At 51.5% G+C, this 21277-nt stretch overlaps 1 protein-coding gene across 3 annotated transcripts in view; it reads left to right on the top strand.

Annotated features, from left to right (window-relative positions):
- The window catches only part of TARBP1 (tRNA guanosine 2 -O-methyltransferase TARBP1), a gene marked incomplete at its 5' end in the record, with an annotated part of 84400 nt that overhangs the window by 54968 nt on the left and 8155 nt on the right, over positions 1-21277 (top strand). For 2 of the 3 annotated variants that reach the window (XM_080822828.1, XM_080822827.1), the window contains 4 exons: positions 1130-1240; positions 3683-3832; positions 9629-9715; positions 17999-18195. In XM_080822828.1, coding sequence (XP_080678954.1) covers positions 1130-1240; positions 3683-3832; positions 9629-9715; positions 17999-18195 — 545 coding nt within the window. Of the gene's footprint in view, positions 1-1129; positions 1241-3682; positions 3833-9628; positions 9716-17403; positions 18196-21277 lie in introns of all 3 variants that reach the window. The other variant, XR_013967917.1, reaches the window with a different exon arrangement.

The following is a 21277-nucleotide window of genomic DNA, read 5'->3' as shown; positions in this document are numbered from 1 at the left end:
GAAGTGGATAGATAAGTAGAGAGAAGAACTTTCTGAACAAAAGAGCACAGTGGGTAGAACAAGTAAGAGAACAGTGGATTTTGAGCTGCAGAGGGGTGAGGACAGTGACTCTGCTGAGGCCCCGAGGGCCGGGGGACCCGGGTGCAGATGCTTCCGCGTGCCTGCTGCCTTAGTTGAGAATCCCGTTCATAGCTGCATCAAGCCCGAGCAGGAGGGGACACCTGAAACACTTGTGTCAAAAGAAAATGTCCCCAAAGAAACAAAGGGAAGAGAGGAGGTTGTGAGACTTGAATCATGGTGAGGAGTCATTAAAACCGACGTTAATTTAGCTGTTGTAAAATCTTACACACACGGAAGTGCCTAGAATGGGAGCACAGAAGAAAGATCACAGAATTTCCCACGTAATGAGGACGGTCCACATTAGGTGACAGCGGTTTTGGAGATGGTGGACGACCTACTCTTCTGCCTTTAAAACCTTTGAATATGATACGCCCTTTAGTGCTATCATAACTTAGCGGCTAAGCACTAGTAGTTAAAGAACCCAAGTCAACCTGGCAGTTGGCCAAGTTTAGACGGGACAGACCTTCGTCAGCGAGAGAGGGAGCTCTGCTGCTGGGGACGGCTCTGTGCTGCCATTGTCTGTGTCTGGTGAAGGTGCTGATCACAGTGTCTCCCATGCTTCTGCCTTAGCGGGCTCCACCTCGGACTGACATCACTGCCACCTTTCCCGGGACACAGGGGCAGCGAGTGAGACGTGCCCACGTTGGTGCCTTGCAAAAGCTGTCCCATTTCTCATCTCTTCTCGCCCCGGTGACCCCGTGTCTCCACCTTAAGTGGCCACCAAGTTGGAGACGGACATTTCCAAATCCTTTTTGCACCGAATACGGTTTTATGTTTCCTGCTCTAATTTTAAAAGCAGATAGAGTAGATAAAAGCAACTGAGTTCATTGTTCTGAAAGGAAACAACATGCTTATAAGAATGTGTCTTTCTTACCTGCATTCTGCCTTTGGGAGGGTAATAAGCTCCTGCACTCGGCCTAAAGCTTTTAAATCTGCGGTTGTCGTTGGTTTTGCTTTCAGGGATCACAGACCAGTAGGTAATTCAGTGCCGCTTCTCTCCCCACCCCAGGATGAATCGGTGTCCAAGTCCAGGACTCGGTACTATGTGAACTCCCAGCAGCACCGGCTGAAGAACCGGGTGTGGCAGACGCTGCTGGTGCTTTTCCCCAGCTTTGATCAGGTACGACTCTGACTCTGCGGCTCCCTCCGAGCACCGCGCTTTCTACGGAAGAAGCGAGCAGACACTGGCACGTGCTGTCTTAAAACTGAGAAAGTAATCTGCTTGAAATGTGTACCTGCGCTCTTAAAATTGAAGTTATCTAGGAGTGTTTTTTTAGTAGAAAGAATCCCAAGGCAATTAGATGTAGAAATAAATTGGAAACTGGTTTACAGGGCACCACTTAATACTTTTTTTCTTCTTTTCTTCGTTCTTTAACGTAAGTAACATTTTAGCTGTGGAATGTCTGGTGTGCCGTTCAGTTAAAATATCCACCCATGAGCTGCTCATTTTCCGCTATTTCGGAGTGCTTTTGTTTGGGGGAGGTTGTCATTTTCCGTGGCTGATTGTGCCCCCTTAACTTTGTGAGTCCTGTGGGCGTATGAACCAGCTAAGCCAAGGCCGAGATCTTGATCTCTTACAACAGGGTCTTTGCCCAGAGTTCCCTTTTCTCTTCCCTGAGGAGGCAAGGGACAGGGGAGTGGCCTGATTTCTCTAACCAGGTTTGCTTAATATTCCTGGTAAGAAAATACATCATTATGTGAATTTCACACAATTTTAAAAGGCATTTTTGACGACAAAAATTTCCCTCGTGGACTTCAGTTTCTTGCTGTCCTCCCCTCCTAAACTCTTTTAAATGTTTTAGAGAATTTTAAAAACATATCAAACTCTTTTTTAGTACAACTTTACGAGGCTTTATATCTGTAAGAGAGAAACAGTTTAGTAACTGTAAGTGTAGAAGTATAGCCAGATCAGTTGTCTCGGCAAATGTAAGAAGAAATGGCTGAAAGCGCTCTTCCTGGGGAGGAGTGTTGGTGCGTGTGTGCGGCTGCTGATTTTCGTCAGAAGCCTCGTCATGCTGTTTGATTTTTAAAATCCTGCACATGTCACGCTCAAACTCTGAAATGCATTTGAAAGCAGTGCTTCAGGGACGTTTGGCTCCGTTACTGAGAGCACATTTCGACCTGGACTGGGGAGGCCCCAGGGGGCAGCTTGTCAGGAAGTTGAGCACCAGCTTGTCCGGCCAAGCAGCAGGTGCTGAGAACCTCGTCGTATCTGGTGTCTGCGTTTCCCCTCCATCACAGCCTTTCAAAGCGGGCACGAGTGGTGCTGTTTTGTCCATGGGCCCTGCAGTCAGGGAGCTGGGGGCCTGCCTGTGACCTAACACGGCCGGCAGGGCTGGAGTTGCAAACCGGGCCTCCCTGAGTCGGCACCGCCTCTTACCGCGTGGCCCGGGCCTGTAGGTGAGCTGCTCCGCCCCTCTTCTGCCAGTTAGAAATGGTTAAAAGATAGATTGTTCTTTAAAATAAAGAGTATACATAATACTGTTTTTAGATCTTATGCAAGTAGATATATATATGCATTTTTACCTGCTACTTGGATATGTTCAGTTCCCCAGAAGAGGGGCCTGGGGCAAGGTGGGGTGACGTGGGAGCCCCGGGTCTTGGAGGCTGTGCGGGCGGGCGACCACCCTCTTCTCCCGGACCTCGCTGGTCTCCTGCGGACTTAGGCATCAGTCATTCTTTTTCCAGGTTTAAGCCCGTGACATTTTGGCAGATGCTTGTTAAAAATCTGGGTTCTGGGGCACCTGGGTGGCTCAGTGGGTTGAAGCCTCTGCCTTCGGCTCAGGTCATGATCTCAGGGTCCTGGGATCGAGCCCCACATCGGGCTCTCTGCTCAGCGGGGAGCCTGCTTCCTCCTCTCTCTCTGCCTGCCTCTCTGCCTACTTGTGATCTCTGTCTGTCAAATAAATAAATAAAATCTTTAAAAAAAAAATCTGGATTCTGTCACCTACTAGGTTTTGAGGAAAATACTTAACTTTTCTGAATCTTTCCCCTGTAAAAATACAGAGAGTAATAACCCTCCTCATAGAATTAAAATGTCCAAGGAAAGTGTAAAGTACTCAGTACCTCATCATTGTATTTCAGTAAACAGATTTTAGGGTTGTTTAAAGAGTTACAGATCTGATAATTATTTACATTAAACTTTAATCTGTTTTGGGGCACCTGGCTGGCTCAGTCAGTGGGCCAGGTGACTCTTGATCTCATGATTGTGAGTTCAACCCCCACGTTGGGCATAGAGCTCCCTAAAAAAACAAAACAAAAAACCCAAAAAACTAAAACAAAAAGTTAAAAAAAAAACATTTTAAAGTTACAATTGGGAACTATTTTCAAAAGTTGCTGCAAGACTAGATCTTCGTTGTTCCCACCATAAAAGAGAAATCATTTTGTGATGTATTAGAGGGAATGCTTTGGTGGGAATCCTACTATGATGTGTGAATGTATCAGATCAACAGGGTGGACACCTTAGACTTACACAGTGTAGTATGATGTTTGTAGCTTGATAAAATAAAACAGTTAATAACCCTAACCTACCAGTTTAATTTATGAACTTTATTTTTCTCAGAATTTCTTGAATAGAATTATTGACAAGATTTTCCAGGCTGGTTTCATCAATAATCAAGCATCCATAAAATATTTCATAGAATGGATTATTATATTGATTCTTCATAAATTTCCTCAATTTCTGCTGAAGTTCTGGGATTGCTTTTCTTACGTAAGTAAAAGATTTTTCGTAATTTTTGGAATTAAAAGATTTGGGTTATGCTGGGAGGTTTCATTTTAATAGTTGCTTTTTGATTGCCAGTTGTCCTGTTCCCATGTGTTGACTTCCTAAGTTCTGTTCTGCGAGATCTGAGTTAGTTTTAAAGGCAGAAATTCCTGGCATTCGTCTTGCGTTACCAGTCTCTATTCTAAGGAAGTAAAGTTGGAAAGGCTTATGTTAGGAAGTAAGAGGGGCGCCTGGGTGGCTTGGTTGGTTACATGTTTGACTCTTGATTTCAGCTCAGGTCATGATCACGATCTCAAGCTCCATGTCGGCCCCCACAGCCAGGGTGGCGCCTGCTTGGGATTCTCTCTCTCTCCCTGTGTGTGTGTTCCCTCGCTCGCTCTCTCAAATAAAATAAAAAGAAGAAACGGGTGCCTTCTCTATCCTTATTTACCAAGCAATGTCTTTGTTTGATTTTAGAAATAAGAATGATGACAAATTAAATACAGTCTTTACATTTCAGAGAGCTTTTTAGTAGGGAGGTTTCAGGCAAGCACAGGAGAGACACTCGAAGGGAGCTCGGATCACCCGCTAAGAACCCGTCTTACTTCATCTGTACCCTCATCCGCACCTCTAATTGCCCTCTGCCCAACTTTTCTTATAACCTGAAAATCATTTTTAAGGAACGGATAAGCGGTACGGTTTGCAGTTGCAGCGTCCTGGCGAATGGTGAAGTGTTTATAAGCATACGTTCTGCGTACTCGCCTTGAATGTCATCTGTTGGTTCCCAAGCACACCCTTCCCTTTCTTTACATCCACGACCTTGCCTTCTGCTCAGTGTGAGAATGGACACCCTTCCTTCCTCCAAGTATCTCCTCTTGAATGTCTTCCTGTTTCATCGGAAGAAAGTGATGTCTTTGTCCCATCTGTCCTCGTGTCCTTACTTGTATTTTCTTTTGGAGACTCTACTCTCCGTTCTTTACTCTTCTGTTGACTTTTCCTCTGTCCAGCCGTGTCTCAGCGCCGCCACAGCGTTTGTGGTGGTTTGCTGACTGCGTCCCGGAGACCCTGCGTCCTTGGCCAGTGGGAGGTTTAGGGCAGCCCTGCGTCAGGCAAGTCTGTTGGTGCCAGTTTTCCAACAGCATGTGCTCCCCACGGGGCTCTCTGTCACATTTTGGTAGTTCTCACATTTTTTTCAAACATTTTCATTATTTGTTATGGTGATCTGTGATCAGTGATTATGATGTGTCAAAAGCGCAGATGATGTTTAGCTTTTCTTATTGCATTTGAGGCATAATTCTGTTGAACACTTACTGGTCTCCTCCAGTCTAGTAAAGGTCACTTTCATGTCCGTCGTAAAGTCAAGAGCCCTTTGACTCACTTTTAATACTCGCTGTTGGGATGGTCTAGAACCAAGCCCACTGTGTTTCTGAGGTGTGTCGATATTAAACTTCACAAGGAGTGATCTTTGCCTTCCTCTCTTGCTTTACTTAACCCACTGTGGTCGCTGGTGAGGATGTCATCGCAGCCACACACAGCCTTTTTCTTGGTCTTCCCCTTCCTGACGTTTCACGCTGGCAGCTGATGTGGTGCACGCCACCATGCCCTTCGTGGCCCCCTCCCCGTCAGGTCGATGACGTCCCTGTCCCTCTCAGGGGTTCCCTTTCCTTTTCCCAACCCTCATGCTGGGTTTGATCCTAAGACTCATTCTACACTTGCGGTGAGCACAGCATAGCATATAGACTTGTTGTGGTACCACAAACTAGCATCCCTAAAACCAGTGCGACGTTGTGTGTCGGTGGTACTCAAGTAGGAAAAATGCTGATGAAAAAGAGATCTATCCAAGAATGCCTGTGTCTGTATTGTAGTAGACTCACATCTCTATCGGTATGAAAACGAGAAGAATCACCCGTTAGTCCCAGTGCTTCTCTTTCTGCAGTCCCCTTGCTTCGGGGACCCCCGTCGGGGCTGCCTGCGCTCCTGGCCACCATCCAGGCTTTCGCACGCAACCACTGCAAATCCCCACACACAGCCGAACTGATGAGGGCAGCTTCCCCTGACGCTGGTCTCCTTTCCGTCGTCCTTTCTCCGAGTCTCCATGCTTGAAACCTGGCTGTCCCGTAAAGCCGCGGCTCCAGGAGCCCCATGGTAATCCTGAACACCAAGTCAGCCCGTTTTTTGTTTTTGTTTTGTTTTATAATTTACTTATGAAGACACTGAGGTTCAGAGACAGGAAGTGATTCGTCACAGCGGTAAGAAATGACATTTGTGTCATTCCCACAGCTGTGTTCTTTTTCACTGTTCCAAGATTCCTTATCAGATACCCCCTTCCCCTCTCATGTCTATGGAATTAAGAAAAATACTCCTGTTGTTTTTCCTTGAATTGCTCCTGTCTGTTCTTCACTAATGTCATCTGTTTTGTCCACTCTCCAGTGGCGGGTACCGCCCCAGAATGTCTCAGCAACGGCAGGTTGACTCTGGTGTCCTTCTGAGACGTCCTGACTCTCCCGTATCCCCAGTAATGCCCCTACTCTGTGAAGCTTTTCTACTTAGCTCAGTCTCTCTCTCCTAAAGAGCTTTCAGACCTTGTGTATTGTCTTCAGATCCTTTCTGTGGACACCTCTCTAGGGTATTTCTTGTAAACAAATGAAACAGCTTCTGAATGAATCAGAAAGGGATCCTTAAAACAAGCAGTGCAGGAGCGGGGAATGGGGAGGCGTGCAGAATGCCCAGATTCGGGGCAGAATCAGGCTTGGGAAATAAAGGAGGTTCAGTGGCTCCCAGAGCTGCAGCCACAGCCGCACCGTGGAGCTGGCCCGGTGGGGTTGCTGCTTTACCCCACCGGGGGAGGGGGGTGCCATCACCATCCGCGTCCATCTGCCGCCTCGGGGGACTTTGCCCCTCACAGTTTGCGGTTCAGGGTAGATGCCTTCAGATCCAAGCGTCAGGTGCCTTCCCTTCAGCTGTGCAGACGCTGGGAACAGGAATGTACCCGGTATCTTCAGCTTCCCACAGACCTCTAAGCGGGGGGAGAATTCTCTGAACTTGGAAGGGGGTTCAGGATAGATACCCAAAAAATGGCAGACACTACACCCTTTTCTTCCTTTATCAGAAGTAGACGACCTCGACTTCTACTTTTTTAAGAAAACAAATGTCCTCACGTAGGAACACCTGTCCCTTCTCTGTAGCGGTCACACGTGTCTGCCCGTGTCCGTATCCGTCCGAGACTTCCTCCCTCCTTGTACTGTAGAGGACCTGGGTCCTGTGTCGAAGAGCGCTCTCCTGCCTTCCTCCGACTCCCCTTCCTCGGCCTTTTCGGACCCTGTGCTTTCAGTGTCCCCTGTGCCCCGTCTCTCCTCAGCCTGTGGTTTCCACCACTCACGTCTCCTCCGCTGCCGCCAGACATGTGCCCCGCACTTCCCGCCCCGCCCCTGTGCCTCGCACGTCATGGTCATGGTCAGACCTCCTGCCGGAGGCTTTCCGCGTCCTCCCACCCACCCTGCTGTCCACACTGCCCTTCGAGGAGGACACGCTCCGGGGTCCGTTGTCAGCCAGCTTCTCTCGGCCCGTCCACACTCTCGACGACCTGCTTGATCTCGGTTCAGCGACACGCTCTCCGGGGTCCTCTTGTCCCTCTGTCCCCTCTTCTCCGTGTCCTTTCCAGCCTTTTCGCAGCTAGTGAATGTCCGTGCTTCTCCCGGCGAGGCCTCCTCTGTCCTTGTCGTATCACCAGGACTCCCGTCCTCCCTGAGGCAGTGGCTCCCCAACTTCTGCTTCCGTTCCTGACCTCCTCCCTGCGGGCGAAGTTGGGAGCCCACGAGCCGCAGTGAAGCTGGGCCTCATGGTTTGGGTGCAGTGGAGCCTGGCCGGCTTGTTTGCCTGGGGTCTGGCCCGGTGTGTGCCGAGCGGCCGAGTTCAGCGGCTGCGACGGAGCCCGTGCAGCCTGTAGAGCCACGTTTGTATCTACTGTTCGGTCCTTTCCAGAAGCCGGCTGGGCCTGTGGCACACCTCCTCCTGGAATGGCTGTAGAGCATGCGGAACTCCAGGCGCCTTCTCGTTTCCCCAGATGCGGTGCCCCACCTGTGGCGAGCCCCACCATCTCCCTCACAGTCGCACAACCCGGACACCCTGTGGCTTTTCGTGCTTCACGTGACCCCTGCGTCCGAGGGTTTCCCCTATGTTCTCTCCGGCCTCTGCCTCCCCCTGTGGCCTTCTCCCTCGGGTCCCCTGCGTCCACTCCTGCTTCCATCTCAGTCCGTTCCCCGCACAGAAGCCAGAGCAGGGTTTTCAGAGTGAACGTCTGGTCAGGTTATCCGCTTGCTTCAGACACTGTTCTGGAATAAAGACCCAGGGTCCTCCGAATGGCCTGCCGGTCTCCGGTGATGGTACGCCGTCCTCCCTCGCCAGCCCCTCTGTGCGCCACCTTCCCTGTCTGCACGCCAGTCTTGTGCCGGGCTCTGCTTTCTGTTGCTCAAACAGTCCAGAAACCGCGAGTGTAGAAAGTGGTGTTCTAATGTTTTTCACGATTCTGGGTTGCTTGGGCCCCGCTGGGCAGTTCCGCACCGCGTGGAGCCTGCTGGGGCTACGGTTTCCACGTTGGTCACCCCAGCGGCAGTGGGGGAGGAGCTGTGGTGGCTGGGCTCTCTCCGTGCGTGCCCGGCCGGGTGGCTGACCTCTGTCTGTGGTGCCTCAGGATCCTCAGCATGAGCATCTTAGGACAACACGTCATGGTCTGCACGTGCTTCCCCAGCCTCTGGCTGTGTCCTGCGTGCTGGTGTCTCATGGGCCAAAGCAGATGGTGTGACCCAGCTTCCCAAGGTGGGAGGGGCCTGCGTTAGGGCACAAGAACGGGGAAGCCGGGGTCCCTGGAGGCACAGAGGCCGCAGTGGCAGTCTGACCTTTCCTGAGCCTTCACATTCCTCACATGTCCTCTGGCTCAGGCCATTTGCACATGCCATGCCTGTACCTGAAATGGCCTTTATCTTCTTCATTTACAGAATCGTCTCTCTCCCTTAAGATCTCAGTCCACACATCCTTTGTGTCAATTCTTAAAGGAAGGGTGGTTTGGATCCCCTTATTAGAGGTTTTTGTAGTATGTGAATAGTGCTTGGTATAATCGGAAATTTAACTTACTGTGGATTTGGTCTTTGCAACCCACTAGAGGAAGCTCCTTGGAGGCAGGAACCGTTTTCCACGATTTCTGACACAGTACTTGGCACGTAGAAGACATTCAGTAGCTGAATAAATCAGCTATAAATAAATCACTATCATTCTGGATGATAGTGTCTGTAGTCTCTTTCCTTTCTGGTCTGTCTGGGGCTCATCAGTTTATTGTCACTAGAATGATGTGTTCTTCCAAATCCCTGTAATTGGGAAGGTCTCTGAATCCCAGCTGAACACCTACATAGCTTTACGTCCTTGGCTCTAAAGTTGTCTGCAAGGTCCCGTCTAACTTCGGAGCCTGTCTCTGCCTTCCCGTCCCCTCTCTTTGTGCATCTTACTCCCTTTTCACCTGTTCTCTTTCCTTCAGGCTCTCCTGGGCCGCCCGTGCCTCCTCAGAGGTGAGCACACCCTTGGCTGTACCACTTACTCCACAGTTAAATTAGTCTTGCCTTGTGGTGTCTGCTGGCAGGGGTGTTGGTGTTTGGCCACTGGAAGTTACTTCCCTCCTGTGTCTGCGATCCCCGTTCCCCACCCAGGCCGGGGCTGTGTCACAGCCTGCCTCACGTGGGCCTCTGTCCTGGGCCCCAAAGCGGCACAGGAAGCCTTGAGTGACTGTTTGATTTATCTGATTTTTTTTTTCAGGGTGAAGAAAACCTTAAAACAAGCATTTGTACATTTTTATCCATTTTGTCACATTTGGACATCATCACTCAAAACATTCCAGAAAAGGTAAGTTTAAGTGAGAAGAGTTTAAACCAACAAAATAGAATTGTTTATGTTTGTACTAATTTTTTTTAAACGTTGAGTATTTCTTGAGATTTTTACCACTTCTCCTCTTCCCTCCCACTACTCACTCACTGTGCGCACGCACTTAGACACAAATCCACAGGCCGGCGTTAACCCACGTGAACACCCCCCCCCCATGCATCTGTGGACAGACCAGTGGGCAACTTCTAGTGGTAGATTCTTAACTCTATACAAGTAGTTACATAAGATGATCTAAGTGAGACCTCCTGTGTCACGTTTAACTGCTCCTTGAACACAGGCTCGCGCAAAGATTCCGACGGTCTGAGTATTAAGAGCTGCGGGGTAATTGGAGGCTGATGTGCTGTGGGCCGCAGTTCTGCCCTCTTTCTCGGGCTTCGAGCGGTCTCCCTAGTGGTTTACCCCACAGGCAAGTAGAGAGCGTAGCTAATCCTGGTTAATCGCTTTGGCGAAGCTGTTAAGAATTCAGGAAAACCTGCCCATGAGGTTTAGAGCAAGCTTCTTCCTTACTGAGTGTACAGGGGAGAGAGTGCTGAGCTGTGAACTCTGGGAGAGACCTGGATATACGGGATAAGAAGTGCTGTTTGGTGTTGAAAATAAAAGAAAAATTCAGGGGAAGAGAGGTTTCCTAGAGTATGTCCAAGTGTTCTTGTCTTTAAACGGTGGTAATAGTCAAATTTAGTTGTTAACCTATTTCATGAATTCTAAGACCAAGAGATCTTTTCCCCCCACCATAATTTAGCTCCTAAAATCCTGAGATCTTGAAGTCATGGGGCGCCTTACAGCATCTGTCAGCCAGATGGCAGTGTGAGAGCTCCCGTTCCCTGAAGGCGTGAGTTCACAGCTTCTGCTGAAATCAGGCAAACTCTAGCCTCAGGAAACGTCACGTGTTACCTTCCTGTCTTAAATACGTGCAGGAAAGAGATCTGTTTGCCATCTGCCGAGAGAAGCAAGGTACTGTCCTCTGTCAGGGTGGCTGAGATAGCTCACAGCCATTCAGACAAGTTCTGAAAATGAACTTATCTTAGAAGATGCTTCTCCTAGATCCGGAATAAGTAACAGGGTATCATTTATTTATTTATCAGATGGGGAGAGAGCACAGGTGTTCTGGGGGTATAGGGGAGGGACAGAATCCCAAAGAGGCTCCGCACTCAGTGCAGAGCCCAACATGGGGCTGATCCCACGACCCTGAGATCATGACCTTAGCCAAAATCAAGAGTTGGACGCTTAACTGACTGAGCCACCCCGGCGCCCCAATAACAGGTTATTTTCCCATTCGGCCCTGTTTATACTGACTGGATATTATACATTTTAGATTTATTTATTTTCAAAGCATCCAAAAGAAGGAATGCTGATAAGCGGACTAGAATAATCTCAATTTCAATATCTTCTGAAAAAAAGAAATCTAAATGGAGAGATCTAAGACCAGACCAGACTAGTATACATCGTTAGTCTGTCCAAGTCCTTCACAGTGTCTGCTGCGAAGTCTGTTGTTACCTGACAAATATGTTTTTGTTTAAAGACTTCTTGGAAACAGTCACTCAAGACTTTCCATTTTCCTCGAAGTATGGAAATATTGCACTTGTATGGGTTCATGCTAAGTGGTCAAAAAAGATTCAAAACTACCGCCAAACAGGACCGAGGGCAGAATGCTAAATGTCTATGGAGATTGAAAGCAGAGGGAAGACACCGTTCTCTAGCGTACTCACGGTTGTGTATTGTCCTGTCATCTTGTTCTGCGTGTCCAGACCTCGTTAGCAGATAGGAGATGACATCACTGGGGCTCAGTCCCGAACAGTGTGTCTCTCAGTCTTGGCCACAGCTTATGATCGCAGGCAGCACCAGCATATCTGACTATAGGATTCATAAAACGATTGTATTCCCTGTTGAGAATTATGCTGGATTTTTAAATTTTTATTTCTTGTATTTACAAGTAATCTGTACCTAGCTCCCAGATACTGCTTTCTAATACCGTTCTCTCATAAAAGGAACCAGGGCTTCTTGGAAAAACAGCTGATCCTAGAAATAGGGCAGAAACTACGCAAGGTAAATAGAAAAGAAGTGCCGGGGCGGGGCAGGGTGGAGGGACACGTGGGCCAGATCTGCCAAGGGGCACAGGAGCCCCCGAGAGTCCCCCTAGTGGCTAAAGCTGAGACAAGCAACACAATACAGTAACACTGGGTTACAACCCAATGGAATCAATATTCATGAGTTTAGACCGATCTAAGTGAATGATTAAATAAACCAAAGGGAAAATCAACAAACCTGTGCAGAATTCCAAATAATTTCTGTGGTCACTCTGGCTTTAAGGAGAGGGCACATAACCACGCAGTCCTAAAGTATGGGCTGCCCTAGCGATGTCCTTCCTCAGAGCAGAGTAAGGAAGGCGAGCCCGCGACAGCGCTTAGTCATGCCATAGTCCGTGCCCTTGGTAGGACGTGATGGAATTGGCCTCGTGGTTTCCCTCCCCGACACCGTAACCCCAGTATAGGCATGAGAAAAACATCACCCAGATCCCAGCCGACCTGACCACTGCTCCTCAGAACTGACGAGGTCGTCGAAAACAAGCAGAGTCTGAGAAACTGTCACAGCCAAGAGGAGGGTGAGGGGACACAAGAACTAGAGGTAACGTGTCCTGGATGGATTAGGAACAGGACACGGACATTCGTAAAGACTAAGGAAGTCCGAGTAAAGTGTAGAGTGAGGATTAAGGTTATCCGAGAGCGGCGAGAAATTTGAAAGGGGAGGTAGGCGTTTGGACTCGATTCCTCCGGTTTTCCTCTGCTATAAACCGGACATGGTACTACCTGCCTCACAGGATCATTGTAAGGACTGAATAACACAGAGGTTACACTCTTGCCGCTCAGAAGTGTCCTTCGTCCTTCTCTGTGCCTGTCCGATTCAGGGACCGAGCCCTCTGTGTCACTCACTTGAACTGGTGTTAGCGCTTCCTCTACCGAGCACAGCCCTGGACCTGGAGATCAGGGAAGCAGGATGCAGCTCGGTCTGGGGGCGTGTGGTGGGGGAAGTGCAGCGGGCTGGGGGGCACCAGCAAGATCTCAAACCTCGGCCCACAGGGAGGATTTCGGGTTCAGCAGAGAGGCCTGCGGGGCAGGGGAGCGGGGCACGGTGGGAGTGGGGAGACGCTGGAGATGGGTGGGAGCTGCAGGGCGGGCAGGGCCCAGCGCAGAAGGGCCTTTATAAAGCAGGTTTAGCACAGTCTGTGAGTCGGGGGTCCTAGCTCTAGGGGACCTGGGATCCCATCTCAGTGCCCCCTCCTGCTTGCTGTGTGAACGTGGACAAGTAGCTCCACAATGGGGCGGACACACAGCAAATGCTCCGTGTGAGGAATTTGGACTTTATCCAGAGGGCACGGGGGAGGTGCTGCAGAGGGTGACGTGGTCCGATTTGCGTGCTGTGAGTGTGCTGTGTAGGATCAGTCATGGGGTCGAAATGAAGCCGCTGGGGAGCTATCGCCGTGATCTCCCTGCTGTCCCATGAGCCGCGCTGGGGCGTGGCGTGAAGGTGGTGGAGGGATGGATGTGACAGCTGTGCGCTAGCAAGGAAAGCCAGGGCTCGGTGGATGGTAGTGGTGGCGCGAAGGCAGGAAACAGGGAAGTGACCTGGGCCGCCAGGGTCGGTGGCGCCTCTCACTGGGCAGGAGGCAGCGGGAGTGGATGGGTCGTGGGTTTGTCACTCGTGGGGAACCCCAGGGCTCTGGGAGGCAGCAGGTGCACGGAGGGCTCTGGGGCTCAGGAAGAGGGCCAGACAGGAAACACGACTTGAGCGTGGGCATCGGTTTGGGGACGACTCCGAAACCTCAAGGGGCAGGCGTGGAGGGTCAGTGCTGCTGCTGTTAGCGTAGCTCGGGGAGCGTGGAGGGACTGCGGATGGACTGCGGTGCCCTGGTCCCCTGCTGAAGGTACGGGGTTCACCACACCTTCTTGCTGCCGAGCCTGGAGCACAAAAGCCTGTTTTGGAAACACCGTGTCGCCAGGGGCTCAGGGTGTCCGCACTCGCTCCGGACCTGGGAGCAGAAGCGGGCCTCTGCTGACAGGCCGGGTCGTTTGTTTCCTCTGGGACGGGGTGGGCAGGGGCCCGGGGTCCTGGCTCCGGGAGCGCAGCTCATCGCCCTGCTTGTGCGAGCCACGGGAGGCCTGCATGGAGGAGGCTCCGTATGCCGTCGGGGAGGAGAGTGGTGGGTGCGGGCTCCGCGGTGTAGCTCTCAGCCGTGAGCCGAGAGCCCATCTCTTCGCGCTTCCAGTGACTCTGTGATAAAGATCCATTTCTGTCGCACTCCCACCGGATTCCGTGCCCACAGCTCGCCTCTGACGGCTTCACAGCACTGCCGGTTGTATAAAAAGTGGCTGCGGGGAGAGGAGTGTGGGACGGAGGTTGGGGGAGGGGGGTTATGAAAGGACAGCAGGAGGGTCCTCGGTGTGGGAACTGTCCAGTTTCGTGACGGCGATGCTGGCTCTGTGAACCCACACGTGTGATAGAATGGTCTAGAACTCAGTACAGACACACCTCATGCTCAACTGGGGTCAAGGAATGCTGGGGAAACCCCAGTTGCACCCGTAGGTTGTGTCCCTGACCGTGCCCCGGTTGGGATGCTGTGATTTGCCCCATGCTAGCAGGAGGGGACCTCGGTGTGACCTCCTACAGCTGCGCCCGTCTGCTGCGAACGCGGCCGCACCTCGGTTGAGAGAAGAGAAGTAGCTGCGCTGTGGCTCGCCCGCTCGGGGGCCCTGACTGGACGGAAGCCGTGGAAGCCAGTGCAGGGAGCGCAGCCTGACAGAAGAGGGGAGCGGGGACAGAGCCCAGAGCAGCGCCGGCATCTGAGGTCCAGGAGAGGAGGAGATTGAGAAAAAATGCAGGAGGGCGAGGGGGACCAGCTGAGGAACGAGGTGTCCGGAAGGTCATGGGAAGAACTCTCTTCAAGGAGAGGAAGGCCGAGAGGGTGCAGCGCCTGCAGAGGTCAGGAAAGGGCTTTATCCATAGTTTCCAGCAGCGGGGAGCCTGCGACGGGGACGCACTCCATGAGGAGCACAGGAGGGAAACAGGTGGGGTAGGAGATGGACTGAGGTTGGGGCTTGGGGTCAGAAGTTGGGATATCTGGGGGCGCCTCGGTGACTCAGTCATTTGACTTCGGCTCAGGTCACGATCTTGGGGTCGTGAGATCAAGCCATGTGTCAGGCTCCTCATTCAGCGGGGAGCCTGCTTGGCATTCTTCCTCTGCCCCTCCCTGTCCCTCTCCAAAACAAATGATAACTTTATTTTTTTACTTTTTTTTTTTTAAGATTTTATTTATTTATTTGACAGCGAGAGAGGGAACACAAGCAGGGGGAGTGGGTGAGGGAGAAGCAGGCTCCCCGCTGAGCAGGGAGCCCAATGCAGAGCTCGATCCCAGGACCCTGAGATCGTGCCCTTAGCTGAAGGCAGGTGACCGAGCCACCCAGGCATCCCTAAAACAAATATAACTTTTTTAAAAACTTGGAATACCTGCTTCAAAGGTTTTGGAAAGAACTCCAGGTTCTGTGATAAGGGCTGCGCTCTGGCAGACCTACTCGGTGTCTCTCTGATGGCAGGGAAACGATGACCCGAATCACGCTGGGGATCGGAACGGGCGCAGACCCTCTCGTGGCTTCGGAGGTGGGCGAGAACGGTTAGGGGTTGGAGGGCATCGTGGGGGGAGGGCTCCGAAGCCTCCATGGAAAGGTTTAGAAGGGCGGGGAGAGCCGCACGAGCCACTTAGAAGAGAGGGAAGCACTTGTCCTTGGGGAGAAGACTGACTTGGAGATGGGGTGGGGGGTGCAGGTGGTTGACCACAGGCCCCGCTGGAGGGGTGTCTGAGCGGTCGTCCCTCCTCCTCCCTCCAGTGTAGTCCTGCGCCTTCCATGTGTCCGGGTGGATGGTTCCAGTCCTAGGAATTCTGCAGTGAGCAAAACCGTCACCACCATCATTCTGGTGTGGGGAGAGATGATAAGTAGACATTACACTGTTAGGTGGTGATGCAGGTTTTTCTTTTAAGATTTTTATTTATTAGAGAGCACAAGCAGCGGGAGAAGCGGGCAGAGGGAAAAGCAGGCTCCCCGCTGAGCAGGGAGCCCAACGTGACTCGATCCCAGGACCCCAGGACCATGACCTGAGCCGAAGGCAGATGCTTCGCTGACTAAGCCGCCCAGGCATCTGAGGTGGTGACACAGGGTTTGTAGAAAACGCAGAACAAGGGGTTGGAAATGGGGTATCTGGGGCAGGATGGCTATATCAGGAGGTAGGTTCAGGGCAGACCTTCCCCAGGAGGTGAGTGAGCAACCACACGCGGGTCCGGGGCACTTTCCAGGCCAGGGGACAGCAGGTGCGGGCCGCAGGTGAGTGGTCCTGTCCTGCCTGGAAGTCAGTGACTGGCACGGAGTAAGGGCAGGGGAGGGTCAGGGGAGTGAGTACCCCTCTCCTCCCTCCTGGGGGTTATAGGAAAAATCAGGAGTTCAGTTCTGAGCGGGTCATGTTTGGGAGGGCCGTCCTTTGACTGACACCGTCTGGTTTGCCTCATCTTTACCCGGTCCTTGTGAAGCTGTACGTATCACAGACAGCCTACACGGCATTTGGGGTCCGTGTCTAACACTGTCGGCAGGATGTATGTTTAGCTGTTCTCACACGTGTGCCTTGTAAAATAGTAAAGGACTACAAAATATTAGTAATTATTAATACTCTCTTTACCTCCTCTTTTTAAATTCTCTTCTCATGGTGTTCCAGGTATCCTGGATAACCTGTCTTGGTTTTCAACTTTTTAAAATACAAGTAAATAATGGGGCGCCTGGGTGGCTCAGTGGGTTAAAGCCTCTGCTTTCGGCTCAGGTCATGATCTTGGGGTCCTGGGATCAAGCCCCGCATCAGGCTCTCTGCTCTGCAGGGAGCCTGCTTCCTCCTCTCTCTCTGCCTGCCTCTCTGCCTACTTGTGATCTTTGTCGAATAAATAAATAAAATCTTTAAAAATAAATAAAATACAAGTAAATACTCGTGTGTCACTCAGAAGTTGCCACTTTCCTTCACCACCCTGACATTTCTGTCTTCCTTCTGGCCAACTAAATCTGTTTTCTCTGTGCTGGATTTCCTGATTTTCTCAGATCAGCCTTCCTTGCCCCCTTCTTGAAAATTGTTCTTCCTCTGTAGCCTTTTTGCTGGGCCCCATCTGCCTAGTTCCTGGCTCTGGCGGAGCTCCGCATGCTCCTGGTATTGGTTCGAGGTTCTCCTCACGGGGCACGGTCGTGCGTTTGTGACAGTTACGCGTGTGTCTCCCCCTGGTGTCCTTGGGATGCTGACAGTGCAGCGACCTTGGATGAATGTTGACCGTATTTTGAATAAAGGACTAAAATAGGATCCTACATGTCTGTATTTTGTCCTCAAAGAGGCTTGGGGAGACTGAAATGTGCTGTTGACCGTGCAGGGTGTTGGTCAAGTCTTCCGTGAGCTCGGTTGTTTTTAGTCAGTGGAAACCGTAGCAGTGTCCGCGAGGTGCAGCCCCACGGATGTCTGCAGACCAGCCATTTGGCATGAGCATCAAGGCAGCTCCTGACGTTTTATTAAACGTTTCCGTCCACCTGGTTTGCACATTGATCTGTGTCACTTCTTTTGCCTTTCACTATCTGCAGACCCGTGTGGTTCTGGAAGTCAGGGACCGTTGCTGCCTGAAGTCTGCAGGCTGTGAAGATGGGATAGTCTGTGAATTCGCAGGGAAAGACTACAGGGAAGTTTAAACTTTTACCACTTTCCTCCCCATTTTTACATTTTCCTGCCACTCCTCAGTGCTCGGCGGGTCCAAGAGCATCGTGAGGGAAGCAGTTGTTCACAAAGACCCGGAGGAAAACAGCCCTGTCGGAGGGCCCTGCTTTAGAAGCAGTTGGACGTGCACCAGAAGTGGGGGCTCGGAGAACACTCATGACTTTTGCTGCCCGGGGGGCTGTTTGCACATTGTGGTTGCGTGGCGGCTAGTGTGAAGGGGCTCCGTCCGCTAGCCCAGGCGTGGCTGTGAGGGGAACGTGGACTGCAGCCGCCTCGTAAATGGAAGTTAAGGAGCTGGGAGCATCTTTCTTCCTTGAGGAAATCGCTCATGCCAGCGCACCTGTGTCTGAGAAGGAAGGAGGAGCCCTGCTCCTGTGTGAGAGTCCGTGAGAGCAGGGGGGCTCCCGTCCGCTCGGTGGGACGGTCCACGCACCCATGTGAGGACTTTTCCCCCTTTCCTTCCAGAAACCAGTCCTGAAGCAAGCCCTTGTCACCGTGCTGCAGTGGTGTTTCAGTCACAACTTCAGCATCCGACTGTACGCCTTGGCCGCCCTGAAGAAGGTCTGGAGCATGTGTAAGGCGCTGCGCGTGGACGAACTTGAGGCGTTGACGTCTGTTATTGAATCCAGCCTGAACCAAGTGGAAAACATGCCTGGAACGGGGTAAGCAAAGCTCGCACGCTTCCCCTTCCTTCCAGCAGCACACAGACAGGACGAACAGGGGCTTCAGCCTCGTTAGCTTCCCATTATTTCGTCGTACTCGGAGAGCAGAGCTCGGACAAGGCCCCGTGGGAGCAGTGCGCCCTCCGCTGTGTAGCTTCCTGACGGCTCTAACTGTGGTCAGCTCCGTCAGGGCCTTCTTTGCTTTCTTATCCTTGGTCCTTCGTTTTGTAAATAATCTCGTACACACCTTCAGATAGCTGTCTTCCGTATGGCTGTTACCGTCCTCTCTTGTCAAAGAGGTACTGAGGAGCAGAAGCATCTGGCTTTAAAGACATGCTCTGAACCCCACGGCTGTGCTAATTAAGGACGGAAGCTTTTTTCTTTTCCTTTTCTTAGAGATTGTCTTTATTTCCCAGAGCGAGTCCTGCACAGATGCTCGCTGTCGAGCAGGCACCGCTGTGCTGTGGACGGAGCGGGGAGGCCGCTGGGCTCCGCGCTCTCTCCGGGCCCTGCTCCCGCCCCACTAGGGCGGGCTGCGTCTCCTAGTGTCTGCAGGTATCTGAGCTGATTTCCCCGGCTCTCGGGGAGTTGTTGTTTTACTTTATTATTATTATTGATGACCACTGTCCAGGAATGCCCAGATTTTTATAATTTTCAGAGACCCAGGCACTACCCATCAATATAAGAGGTTTCTTTCAGACCCTCTAAGCACTCACAAATTTTTATAAACAGATAAAGGTGAGAAGCAGAATGTGAAGCATACGAAATAGTGTTTGGGAAACCAGTAACCTAGAGGGTCTTCGCTGGACCATCAGGGTAACAGGTGGCTTAAATGAGACTGTGAATCCTTACGAAGCTTTGTGTGGGGCTGGGACGGAGGATTCCGTGGCCACAACTACTACCTTCTAGGCCTTCTGCCTGCTTCTACTTTCAACACATCCGTTGAAAAGAGGCATTTAGGTGACTGAGTAAAAGAGGTTTTGGCGGTTCAGGAGGAAGAGTTTCAATTCAGTAAATACAGATACTAAAATAGAATTACATGGGCTACAACAGAGAAAAATCAGAAGGAGAGTTAGTGGGGACATAGGACGGATGACAGGTGAGGGACGCAAGTGCGAAGGAAGGGGCTGGACGCCTCTGACACGTTGTACACGTTGGGTGTTTAGAGAGCCAGCTCAAGTCCTGGTTCCAGCTAATAATCATTAAAATTAGTCGTTCACCGCAGCAGTGCCTAGAATCCCCACCCTTCCAGGAATGTTCCAGCTGCTGGAGTTCCTGATCTTGTCGGGCAACCCTGAACGACCCGTTGCTCCTCAGTGGGCGGGTGTGTACACACCGCAGCCCCTCAGTGGAAGGATGTGTGAGGGTTTGAATCCATTTGACGTGTGAATAGGCGTTGTCAGTTTGTGGTTTGCCCTGTGCAGAAAGCATAATTTGTTTGGTGTTGCGGTGTTTTGGTTGGTGGTTGATCCTATTCAAAGTTCCTTGGTCGCTGTGTTTTGATTTCTGAAAACAGTTGGTTCGGCTTCTTTTTTATTAAGCAGTAAAACACCCTTTTACGCAATACCATTACTTTTAAAATCCTAGTGCCGGGTAGGAGACATGCCCAGTTAAAAAAAAAAAAAAGGACCCCGGGCATCAGACCATCCCTGCTCTTCGAACACACGGCAGAATCGTGCTGTGCAGGCTGAGTCCTGGGGCCTCGGCGGCAGACCCCGTGGATGCCCCGGCCTCATGTGGCTCCTGGTCGCTTGAACAGGACAGCACGTAAAGAGTCACACGGTAAAGTAACTTAGATCGTGGTAGGTACTCCAGTGAGAAAGTAAAGATTGTGATGAGAAAGTGCACACTCTTTTCTAAGTAACAGAACCTGTGAGTACCCTGTAAAGGACAGGTGGGAAGGAGGCAGACGAGGCGTGGGGACGGTGATCTCTGGGCAGCGCCGAGGCAGGCATGTGCGACTGAATGGGGCTGGTCTGGCCCGAGAGCGGTGAGTGTGGGCAGCGGGACGCCAGGGGGCTTGGGCTCCTGGGGAACAAATGGTTTAAACTCAGGAACAACCTCACCTGGTTTGCTTTTGCCATTTTTTAAAGTAGGAGGAGCAGATCAGAGGCAGGCCGTAGAAAATGGGAGGAAATCGTGTGTTAGATGAGGGGGGGGCAGAGAAACGGACGGATTTGAGTAAGTGAAATGAGAACCTAAAAGCACCCACTGGATCTAGCGAGAGCCCCGTCAGCAGCCTCGCTGGTGGGGCCGACACAAATTAACGTGGCTTAGGAGTGGTGGGACGATATGTTACTGTTCAATCCGGGGATAGGCTCATTGCTGTCTGTTCATGTCTTCTGCACTTGAATCTATGAAATTCTTCATGTCTTTAGTTTAAAAAAAAATGGCTGATGAAGGTAAAACACAGGCAAGTCGTAGATAATTCTCTCCAAGCCTCCTCCGAGATGGTCAGCAAGAAGGTTTTGGGTGTGTTGTCCAAGGAGGCTTTCTTTTCATTTTGTCACATCTGCTGTTCTCCCTAAGGGTTCCCGGCTAGGAAGTCGGACGGCGAGGAAGGGTGTCAGACCCAGGCCAGACCGTCTCCTGCCCCCTCCCTCCTGCCCCCAGGGTGGTTTCTCTCCTGAGGGGGTTTCTTCCGCAGCCGCCCGCTGCTCCCTTGCGCTCCCTCCCGCGCCGACCGAAGGCACTGTCGGGCACTGTCGCACGCTGCATCCTTTGTCAGATCGGATAGACTCGGGAGCAGCGCGGGGACAGTTCAGGGAGCGGGATCTAGAGCATAAGCTGGGTACCGTCCCTTGAACAGAGACCCCTGCGGCGAGGGGACCGGAGGGCAGGTGTTAGGAGGCGCCCGAGGTGAAGGCTCCCTCCCTCACCCCAGTGCTGCAGAGGCTCCGCGGTCAGGCGCAGAGGGGCAGGGGGCGCTGACGGGTAAGGGAGGCCCAGCGGCCAACACGGGAGAACCGTCTTGCAGGAAAATGCCCCCCCAAATTGCTACTTTGCCTTGGGTTGTTGATCATGAATTTAAACTGACCCCTGCCGGTGTGTTTTATGGTTTTCATCCCTGCGGCCTTTGCCT

The sequence above is a fragment of the Martes martes genome, assembly GCF_963455335.1.
Source record: "Martes martes genome assembly, chromosome: 14".
NCBI lineage: Eukaryota > Metazoa > Chordata > Mammalia > Carnivora > Mustelidae > Martes > Martes martes.
Note: the sequence above shows the minus strand (reverse complement) of the source record. Positions and strands in the feature narration are given on the sequence as shown.